This window comes from Pelophylax lessonae, assembly GCF_965119305.1.
Source record: "Pelophylax lessonae genome assembly, chromosome: 4".
Classification (NCBI taxonomy): Eukaryota; Metazoa; Chordata; class Amphibia; order Anura; family Ranidae; genus Pelophylax; species Pelophylax lessonae.
The window spans coordinates 16,276,600-16,290,848 of record NC_138771.1 but is presented as its reverse complement, the minus strand read 5'-3'; the positions used below and the strand labels follow the sequence as shown (position 1 = coordinate 16,290,848).

The 14,249-nt window shown below is 44.1% G+C and overlaps 1 protein-coding gene and 1 long non-coding RNA gene across 2 annotated transcripts in view; one reads left to right on the top strand and one right to left on the bottom strand.

Annotated features, from left to right (window-relative positions):
• IQCH (IQ motif containing H) overlaps window positions 1-14,249 on the top strand; it is a gene marked incomplete at its 5' end in the record, with an annotated part of 256,557 nt that overhangs the window by 193,931 nt on the left and 48,377 nt on the right. Inside the window, 1 exon segment of the mRNA XM_082253044.1 lies at window positions 11,767-11,887. Within this exon segment, the coding sequence (XP_082109170.1) occupies window positions 11,767-11,887 (121 nt within the window).
• LOC309552212 overlaps window positions 12,811-14,249 on the bottom strand; it is a 603,675-nt gene continuing 602,236 nt past the window's right edge. The window contains exon 2 of the long non-coding RNA XR_014225131.1: window positions 12,811-12,957. This is a non-coding gene — a long non-coding RNA (uncharacterized lncRNA). The remainder of the gene's footprint in view (window positions 12,958-14,249) is intronic.

The window sequence follows — 14,249 nt, the reverse complement described above, 5'->3', positions numbered from 1 at the left end:
AGACCCTTGATCCCTCCATAAAGTGTACCTGTCACTACATATTGGTGTCACAAGGGATGTTTACATTGCTTGTAACAGCAATAAAAGTGATCAGATTTTTTTTTTTTTTTAAAAACCTGTGATAAAGTTAAAAAAAAAGAAAAAATAAATAGGAAAAAAAAAATTTAGCGGCCCCCGTCACCGTTAGCTCACGCACAAAAAAAAAAACGTATACGCAAGTCGAGCCGGGAATGAAATCACTGTTCAAACCACACATGTGAGGTATCGCCGTGATCACCAGAGCGTGGGCAATAATTTTAAAAAAGAGCTACACTCTAACTCTAAACTGGTAACCGTTAAATAAATTTAAAGCGTCGCAGATTGAGATCTCTATTGACCGTAGTTTGTCGCCATCCCACGGGGGGGGGGGGCAGAATTTTAAACCGTAACATGTTGGGTATCTATTTACTCGGCGTGACATGTTCTTTCACAATATACAAAAAATGGGCTAACTTTACTGTTTAGTATTTTTTAAATGCAGTGAAATGTGATTTTTCAATTTTTTTCCCAAAAAATTGCGTTTTAAAGACCGCTGCGCAAATACCGCGTGACAAAAAATTAGCAATGACCGACATTTTATTCTCCAGAGTCTTTTGCTAAAAAAATATATATAATGTTTGGGGGTTCTAAGTAGTTTTCTAGGAAAAAATACTGGTTTTAACTTGTAAACAAAAAGTGTCCGAAATAGGGCTGGGGCTTAAGTGGTTAATGTCTAAACCGCTGGCAACAAAAGTGAGTACACCCCTAAGTGTAAATGTCCAAATTGGGCCCAATTAGCCATTTTCCCTCCCCAGTGTCATGTGACTCATTAGTGTTACAAGGTCTCAGGTGTGAATGGGGGAGCAGGTGTGTTAAATTTGGTGTTATCGCTCTCACTCTCTCATACTGGTCACTGGAAGTTCAACATGGCACCTTGTGGCAAAGAAATCTCTGAGGATCTGAAAAAAGAATTATTGCTCTACATAAAGATGGCCTAGGCTATAAGAAGATTGCCAAGACCCTGAAACTGAGCTGCAGTACGGTGGCCAAGAGCATACAGCAGTTTAACAGGACAGGTTCCACTCAGAATAGGCCTCGCCATGGTCGACCAAAGAAGTTGAGTGCACGTGGTCAGCGTCATATCCAGAGGTTGTCTTTGGGAAATAGATGTATGAGTGCTGCCAGCATTGCTGCAGAGGTTAAAGGGGTGGGGGGTCAGCCTGTCAGTGCTCAGACAATACGCCGCACACTGCATCAAATTGGTCTGCATGGCTGTCATTCCAGAAGAAAGCCTCTTCTAAAGATGATACACAAGAAAGCCCACAAACAGTTTGCTGAAGACAAGCAGACTAAGGACATGGATTACTGGAACCATGTCCTGTGGTCTGATGAGACCAAGATAAACTTATTTGGTTCAGATGGTGTCAAGCGTGTGTGGCGGCAACCAGGTGAGGAGTACAAAGACAAGTGTGTCTTGCCTACAGTCAAGCATGGTGGTGGGAGTGTCATGGTCTGGGGCTGCATGAGTGCTGCCAACACTGAGGAGCTACAGTTCATTGAGGGAACCATGAATGCCAACATGTACTGTGATATACTGAAGCAGAGCATGATCCCCTTCCTTTGCAGACTGGGCTACAGGGCAGTATTCCAACATGATAATGAACCCAAATACACCTCCAAAACAACTGCCTTGCTAAAGAAGCTGAGGGTAAAGGTGATGGACTGGCCAAGCATGTCTCCAGACCTAAACCCTATTGAGCATCTGTGGGGCATCCTCAAACATAAGGTGGAGGAGCGCAAGGTCTCTAACATCCACCAATACAATAATACACATATTCCACCAACTCCAAATCTTTACACCCCCTTACCCCCCAGCTCAAATCCCAGCCCAGTCCTCCCTCCCAGTACAAATCGTGCCCCCCCTCAATCCCGCCCCCCAGCTCAAATCCCAGCCCAATTCCCCTCCTAGCACAAATCTCCCTCACCCCAAAAAAGCACCCGCCTAGCACACATCCTCACATTGTTCTCAAACAAATCTTCTCCCTCAAGTCCCCCCTGCAAGCACAAATCCCCCACCTCCAGTCCCTCCTATTAACCCAAATTCCCCCACCCCCTCCTTGCTCAAAATGCCTACCCCCATCTCCCCTCCGAAACAAAAATCCTCTTTCTTCAATCTATCCCCCTTCTAGAACAAATTTGATTGTCGCCCGAAGTATTGCAGTAAAATAGCGCAAACAGAATTGCGGGACATCTGTCGCCCAAAAGAAGTTCTTATACTTTTTTTGAGCGACACGTGTCCCGCGATTCTGTTTGCGCGATTTTACCGCGATTCTTCGGGCGATAAATGCAGCAAAATCGCGCCTCGTTTGGGGTGCCATTGCAAGGGAATCACACGGGCATCCTGTGACTTGCAATGGTTCGCGGCAATTCTGCCCATGATCCGACGCGCCTATATGTAAATGGAGCCTAAGTGGAACAGTGCATGGAAATTATATCATCAAAAAACATCCATATAATACACAAATCCATCTAAAATGTTAAATTATTAATAAAGTGCAGAAATTCATGTGAAAAAATGTCCAAAAGGACAATTTTAGAGCAAACGTATAGACTAATCCCCTAAATGTCCACAATAATGTCCACATTACAACATCCACTGAAAAAGTGCCTCTTAGTGCAGTTAGGGAACAAAAAGTGCATCCAGAGTGTGCGGGCTCCACCATCACTATGCACTCACCAGAACTATGAGTAGGCTCAGCCTGTTTAAAAAACTTTCAGTCTCACAGAACCTCCGCAATACTCTCCACTCCTCTGTGACAGTCCTGAGTGACTGGATGGCTCATCCTAAATGGGGAATTGCTCACCAAAATGAAGCCTTGTGGTAATATTATAGTCTAGTATTTTATTTATGAGTGTAAAAGCATACAGATATAAAATCCACGTGGAACAAAAAGTAAGCAAAACATCCGAACATACCAAGATGGTCGCTGTCTGGGAATCCAGATGAAGGCAGCGTGGTGTCAGCGTGTAGAGCTCCTCCCTACGTGTTTCATGCACATGCACGTCTTCAGGGGACCGCCTCTTTACATATAGCTTCTAATTTGACAAAAAAGACTGGAAGCTGATTGGTTTCTATGCACAGCTGGACCAGTTTTTGCACTTTCCAGTTTAAATAAATCAGCCCTGTCTCTGCAAAATACTATTGCTAAATAAAAGAAAGCACAGCGCTAAAAACAATTAATAGAAAACAGTACTGAAACAGAAAAAAAGTCCATGTAGTAATATGTGCAAAAAGAAAGTCCTAAGAAGATGATCCACGTGAGTATAGGGAATGCACCACCCAGAAAAAACGTACCAGGTAAGAATAGGGTGACTACAAATCAGTCAACTTCACACCCATAACTGCCAACTGTCCCGTTTTTCCCAGGACAATCCCGGCAATTAGGAGCCTGTCCCATGTGATTTACATTGTCCCTGTTAATCAGGGACAATGTAAATCATTTAAAAAAAAAAAAAAAATTTATTTTTTTTTATTTTGTGCCACACAGTGTCGCTCTCACCCCAGCTAGGTGTTGTAGTTCTGGCAGCAGGTTGTCTCTCTCTCTGTGCCCGCTCACTCTTCCCGTCTGTCGCAAATTTAACGTGTCACCGGAGGCAGGGTGTCAGCATGGTGCACTTTCCAAAATCCGCCAGCAGGGGGAGGCAGAGCACCTTCCGACAAGCTGGAGGCCTCACACTCCATTAATTACTACTATTAATAATGTTTTTTTATAGATATAATTTTTACACCTGTTAATTGATACATATATATAGTTTTCTAGCTCTAGATAAATGTGTGTACATATCCGTGTGTGTGTATGTGTGTGTATATATATATTGCTAAAAAAAAAATGAAAACAGACCTCAATCCTCAATGGGAAAAATCTCATGCTGGATATCTATACTGGTATGGACTTGGTATGTGTTAGGATAATATGGACTGGGTAATGTGTTAGGATCTATACTGGTATGGACTGGGTAATGTGTTAGGATCTATACTGGTATGGACTGGGTAATGTGTTAGGATGATATGGACTGGGTAATGTGTTAGGATCTATACTGGTATGGACTGGGTAATGTGTTAGGATCTATACTGGTATGGACTGGGTAATGTGTTAGGATCTATACTGGTATGGACTGGGTAATGTGTTAGGATCTATACTGGTATGAACTGGGTATTGTGTTAGGATCTATACTGGTATGGACTGGGTAATGTGTAGGATGGTATGGACTGGGTAATGTGTTAGGATCTATACTGGTATGGACTGGGTAATGTGTTAGGATCTATACTGGTATGGACTGGGTATTGTGTTAGGATCTATACTGGTATGGACTGGGTAATGTGTAGGATGGTATGGACTGGGTAATGTGTTAGGATCTATACTGGTATGGACTGGGTAATGTGTTAGGATCTATACTGGTATGGACTGGGTAATGTGTAGGATGGTATGGACTGGGTAATGTGTTAGAATCTATACTGGTATGGACTGGGTAATGTGTTAGGATCTATACTGGTATGGACTGGGTAATGTGTAGGAGTGTAGGATGGTATGGACTGGGTAATGTGTTAGGATCTATACTGGTATGGATTGGGTAATGTGTGAGGATGGTATGGACTGGGTAATGTGTTAGGATCTATACTGGTATGGACTGGGTAATGTGTTAGGATCTATACTGGTATGGACTGGGTATTGTGTTAGGATCTATACTGGTATGGACTGGGTAATGTGTAGGATGGTATGGACTGGGTAATGTGTTAGGATCTATACTGGTATGGACTGGGTAATGTGTTAGGATCTATACTGGTATGGACTGGGTAATGTGTAGGAGTGTAGGATGGTATGGACTGGGTAATGTGTTAGGATCTATACTGGTATGGACTGGGTAATGTGTTAGGATCTATACTGGTATGGATTGGGTAATGTGTGAGGATGGTATGGACTGGGTAATGTGTTAGGATCTATACTGGTATGGACTGGGTATTGTGTTAGGAAAGAAAGGATGCCACATTGTTTTATGTAAATGAAAAGGATCACCCTACAGAGGGCTGAATTCAAAGACAGGTGAATAAAGTGTGAAATGTGCTCAGGTGTGACCATAGAAAAAATGTAATATGGAAATATAAATAAAGTGCAAGGTGTAAATAAGTACAATAAAACCTAATTATAGCAGATAGTATAATCATACTTATTTACACCTTGCACTTTATTTATATTTCCATATTACATTTTTTGTATGGTCACATCTGAGCACATTTCACACTTTAGAATTGCAGGGAATTGTGATGAGAATTTTAAACTTTAGGCAGAAGTAGTGCAGCTGAATGGGAGAATTATTCCAACTCTGCTACTTTGGCCTCAAGTTTTCAATTCCCTTTTCAATTTCCTGTAATTCTCTCTTTATGAAGTAGACCCTATAATCTGATAAGTAGGCGGAGATTAATTATGTGGAGTGGGCGGAGCTTCAGAGAAGTGGGTGTGGTAAGTAATTAATAGCTGCGCTGCAAAGTGTCCCTGGAAATTTTTTTCAAATGTTGGCAACTATGCATACCCTAGGTGAGTAATAAATCTGCTTACCAGAACCAGTAGACCACTATGTTATAAGCAGTGTTGCTCATCTTACTTTAAAAAAGTAATTAGTTACAGTTACAAATTACTTCTCCCAAAAAGTAATTGAGTTACTGACTCAGTTACCACATTGAAAAAGTAATTAGTTACTCAGAAAAGTAACTGCGACTTTTTTTACTATTCTATAACGCAATTACATTCTATAAGATCCTTAATAGTGGTGGCGGTGTGGCACACTGTGGGGGTCTGTGTCCTCCTGACTGTGTGAGTAACTGTATTTTGTTTTGTTTTTTGGTACCTGCTGCCTGAAATGGTGGTAGCAGTGTGGTGGTGGTGTGGCACACTGGTGGTAGTGTGGCACACTGGTGGTGGTGGCGGTGTGGCACACTGGTGGTGGTGGCGGTGTGGCACACTGGTACTGGGACACTAGAGCAGGGTCCCCATAGATCCCACTTTAGAGCAGGCCAGGGTCATCATCAATCCCCCTTTAGAGCAGGGTCCCCATAGATCCCCCTTTAGAACAGGCCAGGGTCCCCATAGATCCCCCTTTAGAGCAGGGTTCCCAAAGATCCCCTTTAGAGCAGGCCATGCTCCCCATAGATCCCCCTGTAGGGAGGGGTCCCCATAGATCCCCATTTAGAGCAGGGTCCCCATAGATCTATGGGGACCCTGCTCTAAAGGGGGATTTATGAGGACTCTTTTCTAAGGGTGGATCTATGGGGACCCTTCTCTAAAGGGGGATCTATGGGGACCCTGCTCTAAAGGGGGATTTATGAGGACCCTGCTCTCAAGGGGGATCTATCAGGAACCCTTTCTAAGGGGTTCCTGATAGATCTCGCTGGTACAGTGCCTGTGGCTGGCTGGTACAGGGCCTGTGGATGTGGGTGGCTGGCTGGCTGGCACCGGGCTGCTGTGGGTGGGTGTATGGCTGTGATACACTCCTGCGAGACTAGTCCCGACTCCATATGAGGCTGTCCAAGGCGAGGGAGGCGGCCTAAGAAGGCAGAATGACATCACAAAAATATCAGCAATATCGGCCAGTTCCGGGGCCAATACCGATATATCAGGGAAAGTGCATATTGGCCCCCGATATATCGGCCTTGCCCTACTTAAAAACATCCAACAATAGAAAGCATCCATGACTAAAAATATGCAAGTGAAGTCCGCAGCGTTCTTATGAGGCTTTCCTCCATGCTCCGGCTCAAAACCGTAGCCCACCAATCAGAGAGTGATAGCGTTGTGACGTCACCGTCGAAAGCCCCACCCAACAGCGGAAGCTCTGCAGTGGACACGGTCGACAACGGCTGTGAAATAAGTGGGAAGTGATGTCACCCATAGACTTACTATGGGGCTTCTGTTGTCAGTCGTCTCCCCTGCAGAGCTTCCGCCGCTGTAGATTGGGTGAGATCAGCTTAAAAAAAGGTATGTATACTGATTTCTTCTTTACAGGGCTAGATAGGTTAGTGTTAGATCGTAGCGATCTATAGATGCAGGGATTTTAGTGTTAGGGCGGAATTATCCTTTCATGCCTGCTTAGGCAGGGGGTATACAGTTCCAAGTAGGGTGGTGCCCTGGTTGGTCTTGATCCTTCCCTTCCTATACCCTGTACCACGCCCCTTCTTTCTTGTTTCCTTTTATATATGTTTTCCTTTTCCTTTTATTATCCTTTTTTCTTGTACGCCCTGTAGTTGGGCCTGGATTGCTTATAGAGAACAATTTGTAAGATATCTTTCAAGACAACATGTAATCTGTATGGCCAAACATTGGTCAGACTCTACGAGACAGGGTTGTTGTAGATGGTGTTCCTTGTTTAATATGGAAGTCATTGTATGGTGTGACAGGAAGTCAGATAAATCTGTCGGTGTTGTCACAGACGGGAGATACATTTCTGCCTTGTTTAGACAATTCACCAATTACTATCAGGTGTCGGCTGCGGAGGTAGCCAGAAAGGTTTAAGGACGTTGGAAAGCTTCAGCTATTCAGAATGAGGAAATTAAGGCCTCTATAAGTTTTCTAGAGGATGACTACTGATTGCTGCATCCTGAGGCTTTTTGCGTTAAGGAGAGCAGTGAGCTGAGAAAGACTTCTGAAGGTGAGTTGGTGTTGACTTTTTCTGTGTGAAAAGAAAACAAATAGACTATTGGTTTTCTGCTGTATGACCAGCAGTGTCTGCCCAGCAGTAGGTTGGGACAGACTCCATAGGTAGGTTCCTGTGTTGTGAAGGTAGACGCCCCAAGTGGCCAGGGTTTATTTTATGTTTGTTTGATTTATGCTGTTTGGATGCTTGCACTTGTTTCCAGCAAATTGGAAGAATAAACCATAGACCGTTGTTTTCAACCACTCCTCAGCTGTCTCTCTGTGTAGCGAACCCACACCAAGGGGTCACCCACACCCGCTACCGAGCCAACCCCTTACAATGGGTATACTTTATCATTTCTGCCCCTAGGTTGGATTCAAACATTTTGTAGCACCCTCCTAGTTAGGTGTTAGCTAGGTTAGGTAAATTTAGTTTCTTAGCTGCTCTGTATTTAGTGGAGCAGCATGTGATTGCTGTGGTCTGCTCTGAGTTTCACTGGCTGTGAGTTTGGCTACTTCCCCTGCCTTCTGGATGGTTCTGGAAAATAATGGGCTGGATAAAACAAATAAGCAGCTGACTAATTATGTTGTCTTAGCCAATCCTTGGGGGAGGATTGCCCAGATGGTGGCTGGGAGTGTGCATAAATAGCTTGAGGCCTGGAGCAGAGGGGTTCTTGTCCAGGAGGAGGAGATCCCAGCCTGAAGGGCAGTCTAGCTGCATTTCTGATTTGCTCGTCGAGGTACCAGCTGAATTAGATGGGGGGGGGGGGGCTATTCTACTAAAATTTAATGGAGATGGTTAAGGTATTTATCTTGTGGATCTGGTCTGAAGAGTCTACAGGATACATGTCTGACTGATATTGGAAGGAAGCATCCAAAAATACAGGGACATTTGTGACCGGTGTGGGAGATCCCAGTGACTGTGAGCTGATGCTATCCTTTTTGCATCAGTGTAAGCCTGTACATAAAAGTGGGCATTCCTTATGGTTTCTCCTTGTAGCTCAGTCTATTATTTGCTGGTGCAAGTGTGCTAGGAAGCTTTGAGAAGGAGAAAGTTACTACCTAAAGTTACTGGAGTATCTTACAGTTGCCCTACAGCCCAACCAAGTTCAGGTTATAATAAAGCATCAAAAAAGTATTCCCCTGGACCACATGTGTCAAACACAAGGCCCGCGGGCTAAAACCTGGCCCATCAGGTGGCCAATTTATGTGGCCCTCTCACCACTCCTGCCAAGGCCCACGGGCTGACATCTGGCCCTCCAGGTGGCCAATTTATGTGGCCCTCGCACCACTCCTGCAGCTATGGCAACACTCCTCCTCTCCCCTTCCACCTTGTCTCACCAATCGGAAGCAGAGAGGAAGACAGAACTCCTCCGCCTTATCCTGCGCTTCTCTGTACAGCCGCGGAGAGGCAGTTGGCAGCAGTTGGCAGCAGAGAGGAGGACAGGACTAAAAATCCTAAAGCCTCTCTGTGGAGCTGTAGCACCACCTTGTCTCTTCCTCCCCTGATCTCAGCATTTCGGCAGACTCCGTCACCTGACTCCTGCCCTCCGCGGGTCCTCCTCCAGACCGTGCATTTTCTGTTTCCCAGCTCCACCCCAGTTTCTTCCCAGCAACAGCACAAAGTAAGGGGTGTGCACTATGATGTAAGGGAGGGTGGCAAAGTCTTGACTTCTGATGTTGGGGGGGGGGGGCTTGCTCTGGACATCTATTCTTTAAGGGCATAAACAATAATGCTGATGCGGCCCACGATGACGAAAATAATTTGACACCTGTGCCCTAGACTATTTACTGAGCCAGAAGAGTTACTGAGACTGGCTGCAGATACACTAGCTTGGGAAAGAACGTTGGGCAAATCAGCAGCCCCTACGGAGGTGAGCGCCACATTTTTTGCTTTTGATCTTTAGTGTTCACTTTCATTTTTGCAAATACTCTTTCAGTAATCTGTTGAAACTGAACCGCCACTGCCTCTCCTATTCTGAGTGCTGAAATCAAGTCGAATACAGTGATTTAGACTAGTGTGACTTAAAATTACATTGTATGATAAAAAGTGAACTACGTTACTTGGTGTTTTTTACATCTGACTAATTTAGCTTTAAAGTCCAACTTCAGGCAAAAAATACCCTGCTCCCTTCTACTACCCTCTAGCTCGGTGGTCCCCAAACTGTGGCCTTTTGCCTACCTTTATCAGGACTCTGGGGCACTGCTCCTCCCACTGATATGAGGCACTATTCCTCCCACTGACACCAAGGAAAGGAAACTGTTCATTTGCACTGATACCAATGATGGAGCACTATTCCTTCCACTGACATCAGTGATGGTGCACTATTCCTTCCACTGACATCAATGATGGGACACTATTTCTCCCACTGATACCAATGATGGGGCACTATTCCTTCTACTGATGCCAACGATGGGGCAGTATTCCCTCCATTGACATCAATGATGGGGCACTATTCCTTCCACTGACATCAGTGATGGTGCACTATTCCTTCCACTGACATCAATGATGGGACACTATTTCTCCCACTGATACCAATGATGGGGCACTATTCCTTCCATTGATACCAATGATGGTGCACTATTCTTCCCACTGACACCAATGATGGTGCACTATTCCTTCCACTGACATCAATGATGGTGCACTATTCCTTCCACTGACATCAATGATGGGGCACTATTCTTCCCAATGATACGAATGATGGGGCACTATTCCTTACACTGACATCAATGATGGTGCACTATTCCTTCCACTGACATCAATGATGGTGCACTATTCCTTCCACTGACATCAACGATGGAACACTATTCTTCCCACTGATACCAATGATGGGACACTATTCCTTCCACTGACATCAATGATGGTGCACTATTCCTTCTACTGATACCAACGATGGAGCACTATTACCCCCACTGACACCAATGATGGGGCACTATTACTTTCACTGACATCAATGATGGGGCGCTATTCCTTTCACTGATAAGAATAATGGGGCACTATTCCTTCCACTGATACCAATGATGGGACACTATTCCTTCCACTGATACCAAGGATGGGGCACTATTACTTCCACTGACATCAGTGATGAGGAACTATTACTTCCTCTGACACCAGTGATGGGACACTATTACTTCCATTGACGCCAATGATGGGGCACTATTCCTTCCACTGAGGCCAATGATGGGGCACTATTCCTCCCACTGACACCAATGATGGGGCACTATTCCTCCCACTGACACCAATGATGGGACACTATTCCTTCCACTGATACCAACGATGGGGCACTATTCCTCCCACTGACACCAATGATGGGACACTATTCCTTCCACTGATACCAACGATGGGGCACTATTCCTTTCACTGACACCAATGATGGGGCACTACTTCCACTGATTCTGTTGCATTTTCTATTCTCACTGGCCACAGTCCAGCCCCCCTGAAGTGTGAAGGACAGTAAACTGGCCCTTTGTTTAGAAAGTTTGGGGATCCCTGATCTAACTGATTACTGAAATAAAAACACCCTGTCTAAATATCCTTTTTACTCACTTAAACTCATTTGACTTTCGGGTCCCGATCTTTGGGTGTCCACATCACTGGCTGCGTGATGTGGACACTTCCTATTGGCTGTCCAGTGGTGGGTCCTCTCAGGATCTAAAAGAGAAGTGATGCCATTACAAGGGGACAATAGGGGGCCTGGATGGTGAGAGATAACCTTGTAGCTAGATCGAAAATCCCCACAGCAGGAAACAACAAGGGACCCGTATTGGGAACTTATATAATTATGTCTTTCGTCACCAGGTAAGACAGGAAAATAGCCTTACATGTTGTGTTCAAAGAAGGGGTGGGAAATTTTCATTCTTTGCCTTGCTTGGTGAGAAAGATAGAATTGCCCATATAAACCAATCACGTTGGCTTTCTCTAAACTTCATCCCAACATATTACAAATCTTGTCACCAGTGGTAGACCTACGTTTTACTGTTTTCTAACCCCCCTCCATTTCCTGCGTATTGCTAAGTAGAAATTGTTTCTTAGCTCTTCTCACAATCAGTTTCCCTTCTGTCCCAGGAAATCGTCTTAAAGAGGATCACAGAGGAACTTCCACAGGTTCTCAAACACTACGCACAGCCAGTCAACAGAAGGCACTACCCAACATGGGACAGATTTCTACAGACTCTAATAAGCAATGGTAAGTATAGGCAGTCTCAACAATGACTGCTGGGGATAGGCCTTAGTTTAGGTCCTCCAGAACAAAGGGTTGCTTGACAGAAATTAGTATTCTTTTGACTGGCAACAGTTATGGTTATGTGGACTGGCCATGGTATGTTGGTTTACTTCCAGTAGGTTTAAAAGTTTTTAAACTGCCGATAGTTCCAAGAATGGGGACTACCTTCTTAAATCTCCAGCCCAGGGCAAATGCATGTAGCATTGACTTCCTGAAATCCATCTGCCTTTAGCTTAGCGTAGAAAGCCCCTCCTTCCATGAAGACTCCTGGGATGTATGACATCATCTTGACTTAGGCCAGAAACCAGCGAGTAACTGAAGAAATGTGAAAAAATTTTTAAAACAAGTAAATATAATATACAGTACCTTGAGAAAGTGTTCATACCCCTTGAAATTTTCCACATTTTGTCACGGTACAACCAAAAATTCATTTTTTGGGGATTTTATGTGATAGACCGACACAAAGTAACACATAATTGTGAAGTGGAAGGAAAATGATAGATGGTTTTCAAGATTTTTTACAAATAAATCTGTGAAAATTGTGGCGTGCAATTACAGCTGAAAGTCTTTTTGGGGATGTCTCTACCAGCTTTGCACACCTAGAGAGGGACATTTTTGCCCATTCTTCGTTGCAAAATAGCGCAAGCTCTGTCAGATTGGATGGAGAGCGTCTGTGAATAGCAATTGTCAAGTCTTGCCACAGATTCTCAATTGGATTTAGGTCTGGGCTGTGACTGGGCCATTCTAACACATGAATATGCTTTGATCTAAACCATTCCATTGTAGAGCTAGCTGTATGTTTAGGGTTGTTGTCCTGCTGGAAGGTGAACCTCCGCCTCAGTCTCAAGTCTTTTGCAGACTCTAACAGGTTTTCTTCTAAGATTGCCCTGTATTTGGCTCCATCCATCTTCCCATCAACTCTGACCAGCTTCCCAGTCCCTGCTGAAGAAAAGCATCCCCACAGCATGATGCTGCCACCACCATGTTTTACGGTGGGGATGGTGTGTTCAGGGTGATGTGCAGTGTTAGTTTTGCTTTTAGGCCAAAAAGGTCAATTTTGGTCTCATCTGAGCAGAGCTCCTTCCTCCACATGTTTGCTGTGTCCCCCACATGGCTTCTCACAAACTGCAAACAGGACTTCTTATGGCTTTCTTCCACCAATGGCTTTCTTCTTCTCACTCTTCCATAAAGGGCAGATTTGTGGAGCGCACGACTAATAGTTGTCCTGTGGACAGATTCTCCCACCTGAGCTGTGGATCTCGGCAGCTCCTCCAGAGTTCCCATGGGCCTCTTGGCTGCTTCTCTGATAAATTCTCTCCTTGCCCGGCCGGTCAGTTTAGGTGGACGGCCATGTCTTGGTAGGGTTGCAGTTGTGCCATACTCTCTTTCATGTTCGGATGATGGATTGACCAGCGCTCCGTGAGATGTTCAAAGCTTGGGATATCTTTTTATAATCTAACCCTGTTTTAAACTTCTCCCTGACCTGTCTGGTGTGTTCATTGGCTTTCATGATGCTGTTTGTTCACTAAGGTTCCCTAACAAACCTCTGAGGGCTTCACAGAACAGCTGTATTTTTTACTGAGATTAAATTACACACAGGTGGACTCTATTCACTAATTCAGTGACTTCTGAAGACAATTGGTTCCACTAGATTTTAGTTAGGGGTATCAAAGTAAAGGGGGCTGAATACAAATGCACGCCACACTTTTCACAGATTTATTTGTAAAAAAAAATGTGAAAACCATTTATCATTTTCCTTCCACTTCACAATTATTTGCCACTTTGTGTCGGTCTATCACATAAAATCCCAATAAAATACATTTACGTTTTTAGTTGTAACATGACAAAATGTGAAAAATGTCAAGGGGTGTGAATACTTTTTCAAGACACTGTACTTCTTCACCTACTATTCAGAGATTATGCCTGAAGTATTTTTTTTTCTGCCACTTGATGTGCTCTCTTTTGGTCAGCATCATTCAGCCCACTTTCTCTGAGCCCAGATTGTTCTGGACCTGCCCCAGTCTTTTACTAGACAGTGAAAGGAGAAGCAGCATAGTGATGAGCTCAGCTGTCACTCTGTTCTCTCCTTCTGTCAGCATCCTGGCTCTCTGTGTGCTGTTTCTTCCTCTCTCACACTCCAGCCCTGCTGTACAGTGAATTCAGGAGTTAGTTAATAAATCATTAATTATAATAACTTATAATAAGTAACAATTACAGAACTGTCTTTTATATCTCTTAGCTCGGCTTTAATCAGCTCATCAATACCATCCAAAGACAATATAATTATAATGCTATGCGTAAATTCAATTCTATTTATAAGTTTGTT